General features: G+C 34.7%; 1 protein-coding gene across 1 annotated transcript in view; it reads right to left on the minus strand.

Moving 5' to 3' along the window:
• LOC149794240 (Golgi pH regulator-like) overlaps window positions 1-20,242 on the minus strand; it is a 51,456-nt gene that overhangs the window by 28,661 nt on the left and 2,553 nt on the right. The window contains exons 2-6 of the mRNA XM_089968371.1: window positions 19,421-19,480; window positions 14,352-14,455; window positions 11,706-11,812; window positions 9,134-9,244; window positions 5,754-5,874 (exon numbers count right to left, since the gene is read on the minus strand). Of these exons, the coding sequence (XP_089824497.1) occupies window positions 5,754-5,874; window positions 9,134-9,244; window positions 11,706-11,812; window positions 14,352-14,455; window positions 19,421-19,480 (503 nt within the window). The remainder of the gene's footprint in view (window positions 1-5,753; window positions 5,875-9,133; window positions 9,245-11,705; window positions 11,813-14,351; window positions 14,456-19,420; window positions 19,481-20,242) is intronic.

Below are 20,242 nucleotides of genomic sequence, written 5' to 3' on the forward strand. Positions count from 1 at the left end.
TTGTCAGAAATTTAAAAAAAATATATATCTACAACTTATCAACAATGTCCATCCAAGTCTCTGTTGGTGCTAGAAATGTCCAAGGTCTTCAAAGGTGACAAAATAATAAGATGAAAATGAATTTCAATTTTAAAACAATGTGTCTGGCAATGAAAACATTCAAAGAATGTTGACAGTTGGCTCAGTTGCTATGTAAAGAGTTTTATGGCCCTTAGTGTAATGGTTAACATACTTACTATCGTAAAGAAGATTTATTTTAAAATATTAACTAATGATTTCTAAGTTTGTAAAGAAAGTTACTCCGAAAACATAGGTATTTATTATAATAAATGCTGATAGATAGCACTATTAACACATTATGGACAATTATTTTCATTTGTCCCTCTAATATGTGTCCATCGGATAATAGAAGGGGGGGAACACATTGTCCCATTCCCTAGGGGCCCTATGTGCAACACTGAAAGAAAGAACCTGTTCATAAAGGATGTCATTAGAGCCACAGTGGTAAAAAACTTTTGTTAGTTCACTCTAAAAGTGTTTAATATGGATAGAGGACACAGATTTAATCTAAATGTTCTCAATCTAAATGCAAAGTGTATTTTCTCTCAAATTAGTCTGTTTCCAAATTATACAAACAAAAATTACTGGTACTCTATTATATTATGTGTTACAGGTTTCTCTCTGACCCATTAAGAAGAGTCCCTGACCCCAGAAATGTGTACAAATCTGATTGGGACTCTCCATTTTATTAAGAAGTTCAACAGATAAATGTTGTTGTAGGATTTAATGCCATTTTTCAGCACAAGATAGGCTATACATGGCAGCCAGTATAAATGGCAGAGGAAGAACCCCGGAAAGAACCACCAACCCACGAGAAGTTACTGGCAAGCTTTCTCACATCCCCATATTGGCTGAATCTGAGACTCGAACCCATGCAGACAGGTGAGATGGCAGTGATCCGTAATGGTAAGCACTTTAGACAACTCAGCCACTTGGGACCCAAAATATAAATGTAACATTGGGACTCTTGGTTGTACTTCAAGTATCCATATCATGGCAGAATCCTCAAAGTCTGTGTTCCACACAAAGCCTGTAATGGCAAAGTCTAGTGCAGCAACAGAACAATTCAGCTGGGATGAATTATATTAAAACACCAAATGTAAGACATTTTCTGAAATTAAACTCATAAATATTAGGTTTAAAAATAATAAAAAATCAATCAGGGCCATCTTTCATTATCACTCCTTATGTACTATGAAATCATGTTTTAAATTAAAATGTTTTTAAATTAAAATGTTACAACTCTGTACAAACAATGTTTCTCATTCACAACTTCGAGGTTCTTCTTACAGATCATATCTCTTTACAACCACAAAGGTTAAAATTTGCATTTTCAAGGTCCTTCCTACAAATCAAATTTCGGTACAACCACAACGGTTAAAATTTACAACTTCAAAGTACTTCCTACAGATAAAACCTCTGTACAACCACAATGGTTAAAATATGCAACTTCGAGGTCCTTCCTACAGAAAATAATAATAATAATAATAATAAGGACTTTGTATAGCGCCTAATCTTTAGAAGCTCTAAGCGCTTTACAACATTAGACAACACCAATAAGATAAAAAAACATATAATGATATGATTACAAAAACAAACAGCATGAAATTAGAAAACATTAAAAAACATGCTGAGAATATTTAAGGTAGGAAACATTATTAGGTCTTTAAGTTTGTTCTTGCAGTCGAAATAAGTGAGTTTTGAGAGCCCTCTTGGATGTAATCACTGTGTCTTTCATAAAAACAGATCATCATTTCAATGTTTACTTAAAATTAAATTAATCCTAGGTCCTAAGTCTTATGACATGTGAAACTTGTTAAGGTAATTTCTGCAAGTGAATTTGCTACCAATATTAAGAAACGACATAGAATACATACTTTTACTATACATGGACGAGGAAATAGCTTATATTCATCGAGTATGTGTGCATGGCAGATAAATTATTATCCAAAATCAACTGGAAAAAATTATGTAGTATTTCAGTTGGAGTTCTTAGCGATATTTTAAATTCTTTTTAATGTGAAATTATATCTATGCAAATCTGTATCCTTAAGATTAGGACTTTTGTCTATCAAATGGTTTCAGCCAATGTGGGTATGTGAGAAAGCTTGCCAGTAGCTTCTCGTGGGTCGGTGGTTCTTTCCAGGTTCTTCCTCCACCATTAATACTGGCCACCATGTATAGCCTATCGTGTGCTGAAAAATGGCGTTAAACCCTACAACAAAAACAACAACTATCAAATGGTAATGCAGACCTCAAGCAAAAAAAATTATTTTTCATTTCGGAACGTTCAGACATAAATATGTATGTCCTGTTTTTATTTGAAGTGATGATATAAAAATTTTAAAAAATCAGATGACACCCACCAACTGCAGTCCAAGAAGTATAAAAATGGCATCAGTCTAGGTCATCAATATAAGCATACAAACATGCCTACCAAATTTAACTTTGTCATGTGGTTTTTGTGCAGTTGTACTGACAAATTATTTACCCCAGTACAGTCTTAGTCTGAAATTTAAAAATGTACAAAAGATGGAGAAAAAAATTATTGTGGCATAAAAATCAAATACATATATATATATATATATATACACATACATACATACATACATACACACACACACACACAATAAATGTAATGTTTATTCCAACAAATTTTTGTGCACTACAGCAAACAAAAATTTAATCCCAAAACAGGAGCTATTTTAACAATAAATTAAAAATGGGGGAAAACTGTTGAAATGTAAAGAAATTCTAATCAGATCATCTTTATACACATACAAAATAGCCTTTGCACAACTGTGCTAAAAAGTCATCCAGATGGAGAGACATACAGACAGGACCAAGTCAAGATGACTCCTGCTTACATAAAGTCATCCAGATGGAGAGACATACAGACAGAACCAAGTCAAGATGACTCCTGTTTACATAAAGTCGTCCAGATGGAGAGACATACAGACAGGACCAAGCCAAGATGACTCCTGCTTACATAAACAAGAGTCCCTTAAAGGGACTGATGTTCTACTGGCCAAAAAGAATGTCCAGGAGTTCAAGATCAGACCATTTCTTCTTTTTAACTGCTCAGTTTTTAAATCATATTTGACATAATAATAATAATAATAATATTAATAATAATATTAATAATAATGAGGACTTTGTATAGCACCTAATCTTTAGAAGCTCCAAGCGCTTTACAACATTAGACAACACCTATAAGATAAAAAAACATATAATGATATGATTACAAAAACAAACATCATGAAATGAGAAAACATTTTTAAAAAAACATGCTGAGAATATTTAAGGTAGGAAACATATATTAGGTCTTTAAGTTTGTTCTTGCAGTTAAAATAAGTGAGTTTTGAGAGCCCTCTTGAATGTGATCACTGTGTCTTTGTGTCTAAGTTCAGTGGGCAGTTCATTCCACGTTGCTGGGCCCTCTGTAAAAGTTCTCAACTTAAGGTCCTTTCTACAGACTCAGTGTTTCCCTTTACGCACATTTGTGCGTCAGGGATGCACGCTGGAGAAAACTGACGCACACTTTTTGTTGCCGTGCATTTTTTTGACGCAAAGGATTTTCATAATGTGATCAGGATTTATTTAATACCCAGTGCATTGGACAATGGATGGCATCATATATGCTTCGATCATAAGAATTGACTGCTTTCCCGCTTTGTTTGCTCCCTGCCTTGTTCTCCTCTATTCATATAGCAGAGTGCACCGCAGGGAACATACGAAACAATGAACCAGACTAGCATAGGCAATGTTATGATGGAGTAGCTTCCCCTAATCTCGCGAGCTCTCATGCGATTTCCATTGAGCTCTGCAAGCTGTCATTTAGATGTTTAACCTCAATGCTTGTTGCACGAGAAAGTGATCTCCAGATTAAAATGTCATGCACTAAAAATCATTAGCGAAGAAAGTGAAAGAAGCAGAACACAAAAGAGTAACTGTGGATCTAACTTTAATGAAAAATGGAGAAAATAATTCCCTTGACTGGAATTACCAGTGTGACTACAAAAGTGAATAATCCTTTCATGACAGGGATTTAGAATTTTAAAAAATCTGCCCTCATTCACCACAAGATATCTGGAGAACACATTATAACCCAATACATTCTTTCACAACAAAGAAATCATTAAAGTTGCAGAGACAAATGCGTTATTTGGATTACAAAGTCAGCGAGTCATTGCAGATTTTGTTGGTTTTTAACTTTGCTGCAATAAAAGAGAGATCTTAAAGTTCAAGTGTAGCTTATTAGAAAGAAGATGAATCATTATCCTCCTTGATATTTGGATAAGTGTGTTCTAGGACGAAGTACAATGAAAACGATGATAGTACACATTTTATGAAAGGCAGTAAATTAACTGCCATTTGGTTAAAAAGATTTATTTGGCTTTTTGTATTGGCTTGTATGTAATGTGTTGGGCTATAATATTGCTTCATATTGATTAAAAGGAGACTGTTAAAAGAACAACTTTAAAAGAAAAATGAGCTAATAAAATTATTCTGTGAATGGACAATGCATTTGTTTGTTAATTGTGCATGTTGTTTTATTTGTATGTTTAGAGAGAGAGAGAGAGAGAGAGAGAGAGAGAGAGAGAGAGAGTATGTCGTTCAAATTGCAATATCCTATTTCAAGCTGAAAAAGTATGAGTCATATGAAAATTTGTCAGTACATTTTTGACCCCCCCCATTTTTTATTTGACCCCCAGTTCTGACACCAAGGTTTTTTTTACCCTCAATTTTACACCCCTAGGGGATTCACTGACAGATAAAACCTCTGTACAACAACAATGGTTAAAATTCTCAACTTTGAGGTCCTTTCTACAGATAAAACCTCTGAACAACTACAATGGTTAAAATTCTCAACTTTGAGGTACTTTCTACAGATCAAACCACTGTACAACTACAATGGTTAAAATTAACAACTTCAAGGTCCTTTCTACAGATCAAACCACTTTACAACCACAATGGTTAAATTTCAAGGTCATTTCTACAGATCTAACCTCTGTACAACCACAATGGCTAAAATTCTCAACTTAAGGTCCTTTCTACAGATAAAACTTGTATACAACAACAATGATTAAACTTCGCAACTTTGAGGTCCTTTCTACAGATAAAACCTCTGTACAACCACAATGGTTAAAATTAACAATTTCAAGGTCCTTTCTACAGATCAAACCACTTTACAACTACAATGGTTAAACTTCAAGGTCATTTCTTCATAACTTTGAGGTCCTTCCTACAGATCATACTTTGAATGTATGCCAATTGCTGCCCTTTCAGACCATCTCAGCTATTTACAAAACAAGGCATCAAACTTATTTTTCATTCACAACTTCTTGATCAATTCTATGATCAACCCAGTTGTAGAAATAGCCAAGGTAGCTCGAATAGACTGTGGGTTCTCTTGTTGCAAATAAATGTATGATTATTCTGTAAAATTACTGTGCTGACATACTCATGAGACATATTTATATCTCACAGAAATAGCTAAGGTGATGTTAAGGAATATTTATGAAGAGAAAGGGAAGAAACATCACAATAATTTTTCAGACTGATCCTTGAAATTCTCATACACGAGTTTCCATATTTAAAAAATGCATGCAAGCCTTCACATGGTAAGACGCAAATGCTGACAAAAATGAACTTCAAATTCAATTAGAGGTGAGACAAAATACATTGCTTACCTAATGAAATAGAACATGGAGGTATAAGGATAATTGACAGCACCAAATCCAGATAGTAAAGCCATTAGTGTTACTCCAATCACACCCACTCGGCCAATACACTGTTCCATAGAAAAAATTCCTGTTGAAGAGACAAGCAGTTAGCACTTACCGTATATGTTGGGACATCATAAATTTATTTTAAAAGTAATTTTTTGGTGCACTGTATGTTCTGGGACACATTGTGTTTTTTTTTAGTCGTAAGTTGTGGGACACCTTTTAAATCATTCAAAAATTACATGTCAGAAAATGCACTCAAATGTAAATTTTATTAAAGAAAACTTTAAAAACAGAAAATGCTGTGAGCATTGTTTGTTTATACTTTTCTTCCTAGATGCAAATTTTCCAAGAACAAAAGCTCAGGTAAGAATGAATCGTTTGTGTCTATGAGAACAAGTTCAACTTTTTCTGTTCTAATTTATGCTTCCACAAAGCTTTTTTTATATATTAAAGGTCAAAGTTTATTTGCAGTTGGTGCTCATTACACAACTTTTTTTGGCAAAATAACTATGGCTGAGCACAGTATAAACTATTAATTACATAAAAAAATATTCAGAGAGAGAGAGAGAGAGAGAAAGAAAGAGAGAGATACCAGTAGATAGTGATGGTACAGAATGATTGATAAACACACTAATTCCGAAACTGAACATCTTTTATTTACACAGCAGTGATATCAGACATAATCCAAGTACTGCTGAACAAACCTGAATGCCACTAATATGTTTAATTTAAATCCTTCAATCTGTCCACATTCTTAATTGCCAACTCAACCTCCTCAGGCTCAAATCTATGAAATTTGTCCACTGCAATGTTTCTGCCATTATATTCAGTATCTCTTATGATATTGTCCTTGCATCCATTCAAGTTTTTATTAAAACCACAAACTTTAAATGAGTTTTGGATCAGATCTGGTATGTCCTGAAGCGATTTGACTGCTTTCACAATCCAGTCCACAACTGTTTGTTTATCTGCACTCTTAATACGAGTCGTGTTGTCATTTTCCTTGGAAAGGCCCTAACTGCTTTACTAATAAAATTTGTCCAGCTTTTCCTCATGTCAGACTGTACCGGTTTATTTATACTGACGTCTAGTGGCTGTAGCTTGGAATTGCATCCACCCGAAATAACTGCAGGCACTATGTTACCCCTTCTCAAAGCCTGTTTTACAGCATCTGTAATATGCGCCTGGAATGAATCCATCACTAAAAGAGATTGTTCCTTTCCTGTATACTTAAGATATATCTCTTTAATCCACTGCAGCATCACCTCCTCATCAACCCAACCCTTCTCCAACACACGTATGATCCATCCTTTTGGTGCCTGAATATCTGTTAGCTCCCTCACACCATGAAAAATTATCACTGGTGGCAACACATCTCCTGCTGCGGAAACTGCAAGTACTAAGGTTAGATGTTTTGTAACTGCACCAGTCGTGTGAATTCTCAAATTTTTAACACCTTTCTTTTCCACATTTCATGCGGGAATGAGATCAAAGTACATAGGATTTTCATCCATGTTAATTATCATCTTGTCTTCGAAATCGTCTTCTTCTCTTCTGGCCTTTATGAATTAAAGTTATAATTTTATTTTCTCCTCCAAATCTTCTGGGAAACACTGGGCCATCACTGACCATGAATGAAGCATGAGGTTGTGTCACTTTAAAAGACATGTAGCCCAGTTCATACTGGCTTGAAACGTTCTGGACGTTCACTTGACACAACTTCCTTGGTGTAAGCGCATTAAGTGTCCACGCTAATTTTTCCATCTAACTCATTGCCACATGATACTGGTCTTCCACTCCTAGCTAAATGTCCCCATTCATTCAGCTGCTGAGAAAAATCTATTTTTGACTAATTTGCAATAAATTATGATTGATTTGGAGATTGTGAATGTCTTGCTGTTACTCGATATTCATGCAATTTTGAGAAATTTACAACTTCCTCTTTTTGCTTTAATGTAAAACCCTTGTAATGCCATCGCTTGACATCATCATTTTCGTAGGAATCATCTCTCTTCTGACTGAGGTCTCCAATTTTATGTCTTTTTGCAGCTTGTTCATTGTCTTTTACATCACACTCCTCCTCTCTAGCACACTTCTTGGGTTGACCTACAGGCCTCTTAGTTCAAGCTTTAGGCAACGCATTTCATTTCCATGCACAAGGCAAGGCCTCTTCATTACTTGAGTATTGCACTACAAACTTATCCTTAATAGCGGAGATCTATAATGTGGTTTATATTGTTTTTATTTTATTCCCCTTTATATATGCTATGTACGCGATAACAATGACTGTGAGGAATCACTTTTTGTGTAAATGTGTGAGAAGATACCATTTCAAAGTGTTCCATTGTTTCTATTTATTTTCAAATCCCAGTGAAAACCGGTAGAAAGAAATCAAAGTTGGCTTCCCCATGTCAACTGACTTTGTATACATATGTATAGTTTAAGAAAATCTAAAGGAATGCAAAGTCTACATATGGGGTTGGCATGCTTTGGAATAAATTAAATATTGCATTTCATATCCTACCAGCAAGTTCAAAAAATGAGTTTATGGCTATTACAAGGTGTGTTTATTCAATACCTGGGCTTTTATTTATATGCCATCTGTAGTCATAATTGACACAAACAGGTTTTGAGTTCTTCAGTGTAAATAGTATACACAGCATTAACTTACTTTAATAATACTTTCTGTAACCCATGGAATCAAAAAGATTGTCATTTGTACTTACAGTGAATGTATTTATAATAATGATTTAAGTTTACGAGATATTGTCATATTGTTACCCTGTATATAATAAGCTCTTGATTATTTTGTACCTTATACTGTGTCAAATATGAATGGCAGGTGCTGTTGAGCAATGGGGTTGATAATTATCACTCTGTCTCTCTCATTCGTATGTGATTTTGGATCGTGGATACATTTTTTTTTAAATAAATTGCTCGCGATTAACAAAGAGGAATATATGATAACAATATAAAGTTAGTTTCTTTTATTTTATTATCAAATAAGCATTTTGTTTATCTATGTTATTGCAACATGCAGTGGCCGCGGGGGGGGGGCAAATTAAACACAAATTTATTTCATTTCTTAAGTCTTGGGATACATGACCTAGGTGAAATGAAGATTTATCGTAAATTCTGGGACAGGAAAATAATTATATATTTTATTGTGTCCCAATATATATGGCAAATATGGTAATTGTTTTGAAAAATATTGTACAAATTGAGAATCTGAGCTTGACCAAATAAAATCCTCTTATAATCAAAATTTTTAAACTGTGCTATTTTAAAGAAGCGTATTTCTATCACTTTTCTTATATTTAAAATACTGTATGAATTCTTACCATGTTTAGGACTTGTTATAGGAAATGGATCACCAATCTTCCAAAAGAAATACATGAAAACACACCATGCCACAAAAGTCAAAATTCCCTGAATAAACTTCTTTCTTGGAACTGGAAGAAAAGGTATACAAATTATACATATAAGATTGTTGCTGGATATTCATGTAGTATTTATTATATAATAATTATAGGGCTCTTCATGCAACTATGTTATAATAAAAGTGAGTAAATTTCGTGATCAAAGTGGGCACTGTGGTAGCTAGGATCGTACAGTGTCAGACTCATAATCCAAGGGTCATGGTTAGACACCCAGCCAGGCCACCCTGGATTGTTTGCCTCAGTATGTCAATGAGAAAGACACTTGGCTCCCATTTCTTCAGCAATAACGTGTCAAAAGTGCCATAAAAATCCAAATAATCAAAGTCAAAAGATTCAGAAAATAATATGATTCAGCAGGTAATATTAACTGCAAGGATGGAAAGTTTAAACATAGAAATTAAAAACCACCAATATCACTGGTAATAATATTTAGGAAAATATGTACTTATACTATAATCCTAACACCATCAGTTTACACCTTTTAGAGACCACAATTTAATCAGCTATCAATCTTTACTACCAAATGCAATGAAATTATCCAGTAGGTAAATGTAGATTTTTTGCTCACCTGTTGTCTAAACTGGGCATAAATTCTTACCTTCAGATTATAAATATCTCATTATATTTCATTATAACATAAATGCTGGTGCCAATATTATGCAAAGTTTTCAATCAGAAGCAGGATCAAGACTAAGTAAAATTACCAGTAAATAGTGAAAACTGAAATTAGCCGAGGTCATCATAATTTAAAGCTTGATAACAACTTTTCTTCTTCACTTCAACAAAACAAAATTATGATGCAATCAAAATGCAGTGATATATGTTAAAAAAGGGACCAAAACTACATTAAATTTGGTTGTAATATGATGAAAATCCAACTGGCATTAGTTCTTTTTAATTAAATCCTCACACTACATGTTATTTAGAAAAATAAAATTGTAGCCAAAGAAATGTAAGTCAAACTGAACTTGATCTATGTCTACTTAATATAAAGCCTCAAAAAATAGTTGGTCCGAATTCATTAAGTTTTTAAAATTTAAATAAATGGAAACAAATTGATAATGCAATAGAATGGCTACATTGAAAGAAGAATTGAGGTCTCAACTCGGTTAAAATTAATGAAAATGGAAAATACTGCATACAAAACTTGAGTTAGGGCTTATCAATATAATTCTCATACTAAATTTTATTTGAATCCATAATGATCTTATAAAAAATACTGAGCAGAAACGAGACTGCAATCTAACTGATCTGTCAAAGTGAAACAGGATCCATAACTCCATTAAAATTACATAAAATGGTGAAGTTAGAAACTGACAACAATCTTTTCTAAGTAAAGACAATACCAATTTTTGGCATTCCTTCCAAAATTACTATGTGGAACTGAAATTTACACCGGGACATAACACAACACCCAGAAAATATACCAAGTGCATGCAAAGATAAAACAATACATGAGATGTGCAATGACACTAGGTTAAGACAAACAATAATAGGCTAATCTGAAGTCTTTGCACCATACAAAAGAGCCAGCTTTTAAGGCGAACTATTATTAACTAAATGCTTGAAGTTAAGCCATTTAGGAAAGATTATGTTTATCTGCCTATTATCTAATTGTGATTCATGTTATTCATTTGTACACATGATCAAAAAAAACAATGTTTGCTTATTTTAAAAAAATTAAATATCTGAGTTTTATTAACCTGGGATGTGGCCTTGCTTCTGAAGCTCTGTCAACAGAAAGATATAAACAGTATTCTAACAGATTCACTCAGTGACATACCCTGAAGGCTCAGATCTTATACAGAGATTAAAAACTTTGTGATTACTAAAAATAACCATTATCTGGCTGTGGCACAAGAAAGGTTGAGATTAAGACAGGTTAAATTAGCAAAAAGAAAGATGTAAGAAAAAAATGGACAGTACTCCATGCCTTCTTAAAGCTCTTGAACTGTGAATATGGAGTATTTAAAATTTTTGTAGAATCATTCAAAATGGACTTGTAGTAAACTTACCTATGTGACAGGTGTGATTTTCAGAAAGAACATATAATGATCAGATAATTCCTCATTAAACACATTTTAAAAAAGTATAAAAGCTTTCTTCATTTTGTGCACTCTTTTACACACAAACACTGATGGTCTCATAACTACATTCTCTCTATCTTGTCACATAATCGCTTAATAAAAAGGATTTTTTCACATGTCTAAAAACATCAGTAAAACCAAAATTAAGAAAGCTGAGAACTATTTTGATGTTCCAAGGGTTTTTGGTTTTGAGGAGTCTGACCTCGTATCTTCCAGTCTAAAACCCACAAGATGTTCTGAGCAGCAAGGCATAAGTATAAAACAATCTTAAAAAACATCTGCTATATCTTAAAATTTGTGTAAATTTTGTTGTATCTTAAAATGTATTAATATTATAAGTACTATGGAAGAGAACAAACTAGTCAAGTCCAATTAAAAATTTATACCAAATCTGAGATTCCCGATGATGAAGTAAGCAATGTAAAATGGCAGGACCACAATCAACACAAACAGGATGGCAAAAAGTCCCAGCTTCCAGTGGAAATATCTTGAGCTATAAAAAAGAAAAACAAAACATGGACATGGATGAAAAGTAATGTAGGGTATTTTTAAGAAAGTTTCTAAATCTTCTTCCACTTTATGTGTAAAAAAATCAAATTTATTTGACAAACTTGTGCTACTCAAAACTGCAAACCATCTGATAATTAATTTTTAAAAAATCAGTTTTGTGTTTTATTCCAGTTTAGTTCGAAGTCCCACAAAAATGATCGACGAGTGCAAGATTGCTAGAAATATATCATATGTGGCAGTAATTAAATTGCTTTTAAATCTTCTACTTCAACCTGTATTCTTATGCATTGACTGCCCCATGACCTTGTGCTCAGTATTTCTCCACATAACCAATCAATAACCAATCAATAACCTATAAATACTGAATGATGTTAGATGGTAGGACAGAGGTCTAGTAAAAGAATATTCAGGTTAAATAACCTCAGAAAATAAATACTTGTGTTTTTTGGCATGTACCAATATTACTTTAAAAATTTAATCAATTTAAAATGAATACTGACCTCACCATGGCAACCTTAATCAGGGATCGTCCTGGGCTTCACCAATGTCGCAAATTGCAATTTTTTTTCCTTATTGGTGACAAAAATATCCCATCTGGCGATCTTGTTGGGGACAGACTTTTTGGTTATTTAATTTGTACATACAATCATGGATTTGGACTAGATAAATTAAAAGGGAGAACAAAAGGAAGCCACAAACTTGACTAAGCAATGCATTGGAATCAATCTGTTACACAAACGATCCTTTGTTCGTATTGACAACCCCATCTTTACAGTGCATTGTTACATCATAATCTGCTTATGCTGACATCTGGGCTGAGTACTGTATGCTGTGATACAGTCAATCATGCTACCGAACTATACCTACAACTGACCGAGTTCTGAAGACGCGAATAGAACAGATACAATTAATTGAATGGCTAATCCTTCTGTTGTTTTTTTTACATATACCAATACAATAGTTTTGCTGAACCTTCATACAAAACTGATAACCTTTGAAGTACCGACTACTGTGTATAAATACAAAGCAAATGGAAAAAATCTCAATCACAATTATATCTGTCACCAGTGCAACATTATCATGAGCAATCGGAAGTTAGACATTGCGTGTTCATCATCTCATCCAAAGTTACAAAACTTAACAGCGTTTGGATTTAGTGCAAATTCATCAGACAATACAGTCACTGAACCCGATGATAAACCTTGCAGTCCAACATCATCTACATGTAGTGATTCAAGTGCAACACCACATTATGATGAACGGGGCAAAAATTCCCGAAAATTTCTAGACAGTTGGAAACTTGGGCGTCCGTGGTTGAGATATGATATAAAGTTAAAACAGATGTTCTGTGATGTATGTATCAAGGCAAAGTTCGTCAATTCATTTACAACTGGCTGTGATATTTTGAAGAAGGAGTGTGTCACCAAACATGAATCCAGCCAGGGTAAGTAATATTTGTGCATTTTACTCACTGATCTTTTCCTTTTGCCATCAATCCTGTGTTACGGCTAAAGAAACTTAAACACCACAAAAAGAAATAGCAAAAAAACCCAACAACAACAAGTTTTGCATAATTAAAAATAATTATTTATTTCTCAAAATACAGGAGTGAAAGAATCCCGAAACTGGGTGTAAATTTATGCTTATATATACAGTCCAATATTGCCAGATGTTGACTCGTGTAAGTTTCATTCGTGGGAAAGGAGATCCTATTTTGCTTGTCGAGAAAATTTATACAGCATTCAGTGATCATTCTTGGGATTTAGGAAGCAATTCACTACAAGCTTTGGGAAGTTAGCCATGGGGGGGGGGATCATTTAATCATTTAATTACGGAATGCATGCAATCGACGGTCGCATTATACGTTACTTACCTTATATTGCAATGTACGATCATAGGGTTTTATTATTATTAAAATGTCAACTAAAGTTGATAATGCATTTTTTTCAGGTAACAACAGTCATACATGTGCACAAACGGTGAAACTTTGAAACTGCATTCAACAAGTGGGCAGCCCTAAAATCGCGACGGATCTTCATGTAACACTTTGTAACATTTTGTTAATGCTTGTTGTAATTAAAGTATTAACTAACCCATTCCCTGTAATTTTCATTGCCTGTTACATTAATAGACTAAATTAACACTTGGAAAAATGTACACTGCTTGTTCTGGCAACACTTTTTTGAAAATTGGTGACAAAATATTGAGGTTGGCAATTTTTTTGGCAACAGCTTTTTAAAAGCTAGGACAATCCCTGCTTAATGCCCAAAAAGCTCTCTTTCACACAAGTACTATTCAGGCAAGTGACCTAAGGCTCAAATGTTTCAGGAAAATAAAGGACTAAATCATTTCACATACCCCAAGAAAGGGGAGGAAAAAAAAAGAGCTATGTCACTTTAATGTTATCTTGCCAGGCTTTAAGTATATAACTATTTTCTGCATGGGGAATACAGAACTTTTGAAATTGCCCCAAGAAATATAAAAACAACAATAAAAGAATGTTAAAATAAACACATTTTAACCTGGTGTCCATGATTCCAAGGATTTCAAAAATGATGAGTTCAAACATGTTGCAGGACACAGAAAATGTCACAGAGAACACCAGAAGGACAACAGAATGATGAACCTAAAAGAAATCAGATAATTCCATCATATGTTTATAACAATATTATTCAATTGTTGTGAATTTATGAGACATTTCAAAGTGTGCTGATAAATGGTATATTATAAAAAAACTTTTTGTTGCTGCTAACACATGTCACGTATGTACTTGCTTATGAGTCCAACTGCAAACAGCATAGAACCAGATCTGTCATCACATAATGTATTGCCAGAGCTGGGTCTGTGCAGTATGCTAGGAGTAATCAGTAAAACAAACAAAACAAACCCAGATTGGCAGGTGCATTATGCTACAGCAGACCATGATTTTTTTTCCAGCTTGACTTGACTTGTTTGCAAGTTAATATGGTACAAATTATTTGCAAATTATCTTGCTACATTTGTGACACTTCTATGTTTGGGAAGAGATTTAATCTCAGTCATCAACATGTATGACACAACCCAGTAATTCTCAAAATTTTCACATATTGAGGGAATTCCCAATTTCACATTTTCGTAAGGGGATCAATTTTTTAAGAAGGACAATTTTTATATGAGAACAGTAAATATGAATACACCCCTTATAGCATATTTCAACTGAATGGACTCATGAAGAATGATCAAGACAAAACTTAGTTATCTTCAATACTGGCACAGCATCAGTACTTAGTGTTATGACAATGGTACTAAATCACATGCATTAAACTGCATGTAACTGTGGAGACATCACCACCAAATACCAAAAATGGCATGTCTGCCATTTGTACAACCTCACCAAATGCAGATGGTAAAACACTTTTTAATATCTAGATAACCAATGTAAGAGTCCTACTATTCACTGCAAAAAGTCACCTTAAAGGAAAACTGCTTATACCAAACTGGTTTTATTCCATGCAAAAGGCACATAAAATTGGATATTTACCAAAGTTTTAAATATTTTGTGGCTCTCTTGTAAGGGACATCTTCTCATATTCTGCAATGAATGATTTTACAGATACACATGATGCTACTGAACTAATCACACAAGAAAGTAGTCACAGTCCATCCTGTGACAGTACACAGTCCATCCTGTGACATGTACACAGTCCATTCCATCTATGTGACAAGTTGTTAGTTTTGGTAGCTTTAGTTTGGAGATAATTTTTATATAATTTGATTTCATAAAATGTTTAATCAGTATCTCAATACAAATTTGAATTCATGTAATTAATAAGTAACAATTATTTTACAATAATGAAAAGTGGTAGGTTCCTGGAGTTGCTAGCACAAACTTGACAGCCATCACACTTGTTTCCTCACCTATCTCTATGATTGCAATTCATATTCAGTATTATTTAAACCAGTGTTCTGCATGGTTTTTGTTTTCAACAATTCCAAAACTTCACTGTAAACAGCACTTGTGATAGACTGGGCTTGACTTTGATATGAATGGACTTGACTCCGATAGACTGGGCTTGACTTTGACATGACTGGACTTGACTCTGATAGACTGGGCTTGACTTTGACAGACTAGACTTGACTTTGACAGACTAGGCTTGACTCTGACACACTGGACTTGACTCAGATAGACTGACTTGACTTTGAGAGACAAGGCTTGACCCTGATACAATGGACTTGACTCAGATAAACTGATTTGACTTTGACAGACTAGGCTTGACCCTGATAGACTGACTTGACTTTGACAGACTAGGCTTATCTCTGACACACTGGACTTGACTCAGATAGACTGACTTGACTTTGAGAGACTAGGCTTGACCCTGATAGACTGACTTGACTTTGACAGACTAGGCTTGACCCAGACACACTGGACTTGACCCTGATACACTGGACTTAACTTTGAATCATCACTAATATATGCATCATGGCAACAGTCTTAGCCCAGACTATATACACAAATTTTTGGAATTAATCAGCCATATCATTTATCATTCAAATGGCATACTAGACCCAAATATAAATTTGGTATATATTTCCATTCACTTGGTAAATTAAAGGTTGTTTTTTTTCTTTAAGTAAGTCTTTGATTGTGACTGATGATCTAGAAGTCAAGAACTTGCAAGATTAGATTGATATTTATTGACAATAATGAATGTTACAGGATTCATTATGCTCATAACTATCAAGATTCAACTGCAAACTGTATAGACCCAGACCTGCCATAGCATAATGTGCAGGCAGATCTGGGTCTTTGCAGATTGTTAGTAATAATCAGTAAACAGATCCTGATCTGCTAGAGCATTATGTTGTTTTTGTTGTAGGGTTTAACGCCATTTTTCAGCACATGATAGGCTATGTATGGCGGCCAGTATTAATGGTGGAGGAAGAACCCGGGAATACCCCGGGAAGAACCACCGACCCCCCGAGAAGCTACTGGCAAGCTTTCTCACATACCCAATTGGTCAAATCCTAGACTCAAACCCACGCAGACAGAGGTGAGATGGCAGTGATCCATAATGGAGAGCGCTTTAGACCACTTGGGGCCCCTAGAGCATTATTCTATAGCAGACCAGGATCTATACTGTTTGCAGCTGGACTCAACTTAAAAAGCAAGTACAAATTGTACATTTGTAACAACTTAATGATCAGTCTCAAATTCAGGTATCAATATGAATAAGGCCTACAGACTCATAGCCATTGACATGTGTTACATCATGTCTTGCTTTCAGCCTATTGGCATGTGTTACAATCTGTCCTGCTTCAAGCCTACTGTCATGTGTTACATTCTGTCTTGCTTCAAGCCTATTGTCATGTGTTACATTCTGTCTTGGGGCCCAGAGTGGCCGAGTGGTCTAAAGCACTCACCGTTCCAGATCACTGCCATCTCACCCCTGTCTGCGTGGGTTTGAGTCCAAGGCTCAGCTAGCATGGGTACGTGGGAAAGCCTGCCAGTAGCTTCTCGTGGGTCGGTGGTTTTTCCCTGGGTTTTCCAGGGTTCTTCCTCCACCAGTTATACTGGCCGCCATGTATAGCCTATCTTGTGCTGAAAAATGGCATTAAACCCTAGAACAACAACAACATTCTGTCTTGCTTTCAGCCTATTGGCATGTGTTACATTCTTTCTTGCTTCAAGCCTATTGACATGTGTTACAATCTGTCTTGCTTTCAGCCAATTGGCATGTTTTACAATCTGTCTTGCTTTCAGCCAATTGGCATGTGTTACATTCTGTCTTGCTTCAAGCCTATTGGCATGTGTTACATTCTGTCTTGCTTCAAGCCTATTGGCATGTGTTACATTCTGTCTTGCTTCAAGCCTATTGCCATGTGTTACAATCTGTCTTGCTTCAAGCCTATTGGCATGTGGTACATCCTGTTACAGTCTATTGTCATGAGGTACACCATTGATTTCAAACACACAACAGTTCATACTACTGTGGGATGATTTTCACATCAGTTCTAATTTTACTATATCACTATATCATATGATAGCAGTGTGCCTTCATAAAGACGATTGCCCTAATTTACCTGACAATTGCCCTAATCTACCCTAACAATTGCCCTAATCTACCCTAACAATTGCCCTAATCTACCGTGACAATTGCCCTAATCTACCCTGATAAAAGATCTATCTATCTTGACAATAACTCTAATCTACCCTGACAAGAGATCTAATCTACCCTGATAAAAGACCTATCTATCTTGACAATAACCATAATCTACCCTGATAGAGAGCCCTAATCTACCTTGACAATAACCCTAATATACCCTGACAAAAGACCTATCTACCTTGACAATAGCCCTCATCTACCCTGACAATTGCACTAATCTATCTTGACAATTGTCACCATATGTAGTTACAACTTAAAAAGCATATAGATAGAATTACACTCAGAAAGTTGCTACATGTACACTGTAAGTAATGTTGGAAATATAATTAGTTCTGGTCTGATGTATCATGGCACAGCAACACAAGTAGGTTATTTAGGGCTGAGGCAATTGGAGTAAAGTGTCTTGCCCAAGGATACGCCACAACAGCTATCACAGACAACATGTTAGGATTCAAACCAACAAACCTTTCATTCATGAATCCTGTGCACTATCTGCTGAGCAACTGTGGCTATTGATGGGAATTTAAAAAAATAAGACTGTTTCACCAGAATGAATCAAAGATCTTTTTTAATCTATAGTTTTCAAGCAAAAGGTCATTTGATATTTAAAAATATGCAGTGTCCCTGAATTCTAAGAAACATGCTGGGGTGAAATATATTGATAAGGCCATGAAAAAATGTGTTTCCTATTGCACTGGTTTTAAAATTATCACAGGCAGGTCATTTGTTTTTAAACATTATATATATTTAATGTGACTTTTGTGTGACTTTTTTCCTTTACCATGGGGTGGGGGGAAGTGCTAGAAACAGAGATGGTCTGCCTAGTGGAAACGCATGTATTATTTTTTAGGCCTAATACAAAAATTTAAGGTTAAAATTAATCATTTTTTAAACAGTGCAAACACTCCATGGTTATATTTATTAATTAAAAACATAACTAAATAATTGATCCTTTTGATTTTATGACCAATTTTTTATTATTTTGATGAATCATCACACCACTACATGCAAGTGTACTTGTTTTGTTATCCTACAACTGTAATGCATTTTCAATACAGTATGGAAGTGTATTTATCTGAACTCAGTGCTCTAGATTTTTTTTTATAAATGTAATTCATTATCAGATGGTCTCACTTTAATGCGGTATACTGCACGACTTCCATGGACAAGGTTATGATGACCACTGTATCATGTCCTTCGTTACATCATATCAGTCTCATTAAAAGGACATGCACACCTTGGCTTCCATGGACACCATTATAATGAGTACTGTATATCGTGTACTTCATTATAATTGGTCTCAATATAATGCAGTATATTCTACAATTCTCATGGATAGCATTATAATGATTATTGTATCATTTTGCCATATAAAAACGAATGAAAAAATTGGTGAAAATACTTTGTAATTATTATTACAAGCTCATGTAAATAATGAATTTCTTTACCTCATAATCTCGGAAAAGCTGCTTCAGAAAGAAAACCCATCCACCGCCAAAGAAAAGGACCTAAAGGAAAAGTATAAATAGAAAGGTCTTTTAAAAAGTTTTTAAATCTTTTCTATTGTAATAATAATGTCATTTCACCCTTTCCAATATTTTATTTTAAATTCTGTCTTCTAGAAAATGGTGATGGTAATATTAATGACTAGTGCTACGCCATGGCTGACCATGGGAAATGCTCATGCTTTTATTAAATATTCTCCCTCCCCAGGTTGTAGCCCAAAATCTGTTACATGTGTCCAGATTCTATAAACGCATATACAAAATGTTTAGTAAAAGAATAGTTTAGAAAATGTAACTACAATAGCAATTTTTGTATATCTGACCTTTAATGTTACTGTAAAATGTAACTGTAATAGCAATTATTGTATATCTGACCTCTAATATAACTGTAAAATGTAACTGTAATAGCACTTTTGGTATATCTGACCTTTAACGTAACTGTTGTTATTGTTGTGGGGTTTAACGCCATTTTTCAGCACACGATAGGCTATGCATGGCGGCCAGTATTAATGGTGGAGGAAGAACCCATGAAAACCCCGGGAAGAACCACTGACCCACGAGAAGCTACTGGCAAACTTTCTCACATACCCACATTAGCCGAATCCTAGACTCAAACCCACGCAGACAGGTGAGATGGCAGTGATCCGTAACGGAGAGTGCTTTAGACCACCCAGCCACTCGGGGCCCTTAATTTAACTGTAAAATGTAACTGTAATAGCAATTTTTGTATATCTGACCTTTAATATCCTCTCAAGGAGGGTCCTA

The sequence above is a fragment of the Sinohyriopsis cumingii genome, chromosome 8, assembly GCF_028554795.1.
Source record: "Sinohyriopsis cumingii isolate HCF-2022 chromosome 8, ASM2855479v2, whole genome shotgun sequence".
Taxonomy (NCBI): Eukaryota; Metazoa; Mollusca; class Bivalvia; order Unionida; family Unionidae; genus Sinohyriopsis; species Sinohyriopsis cumingii.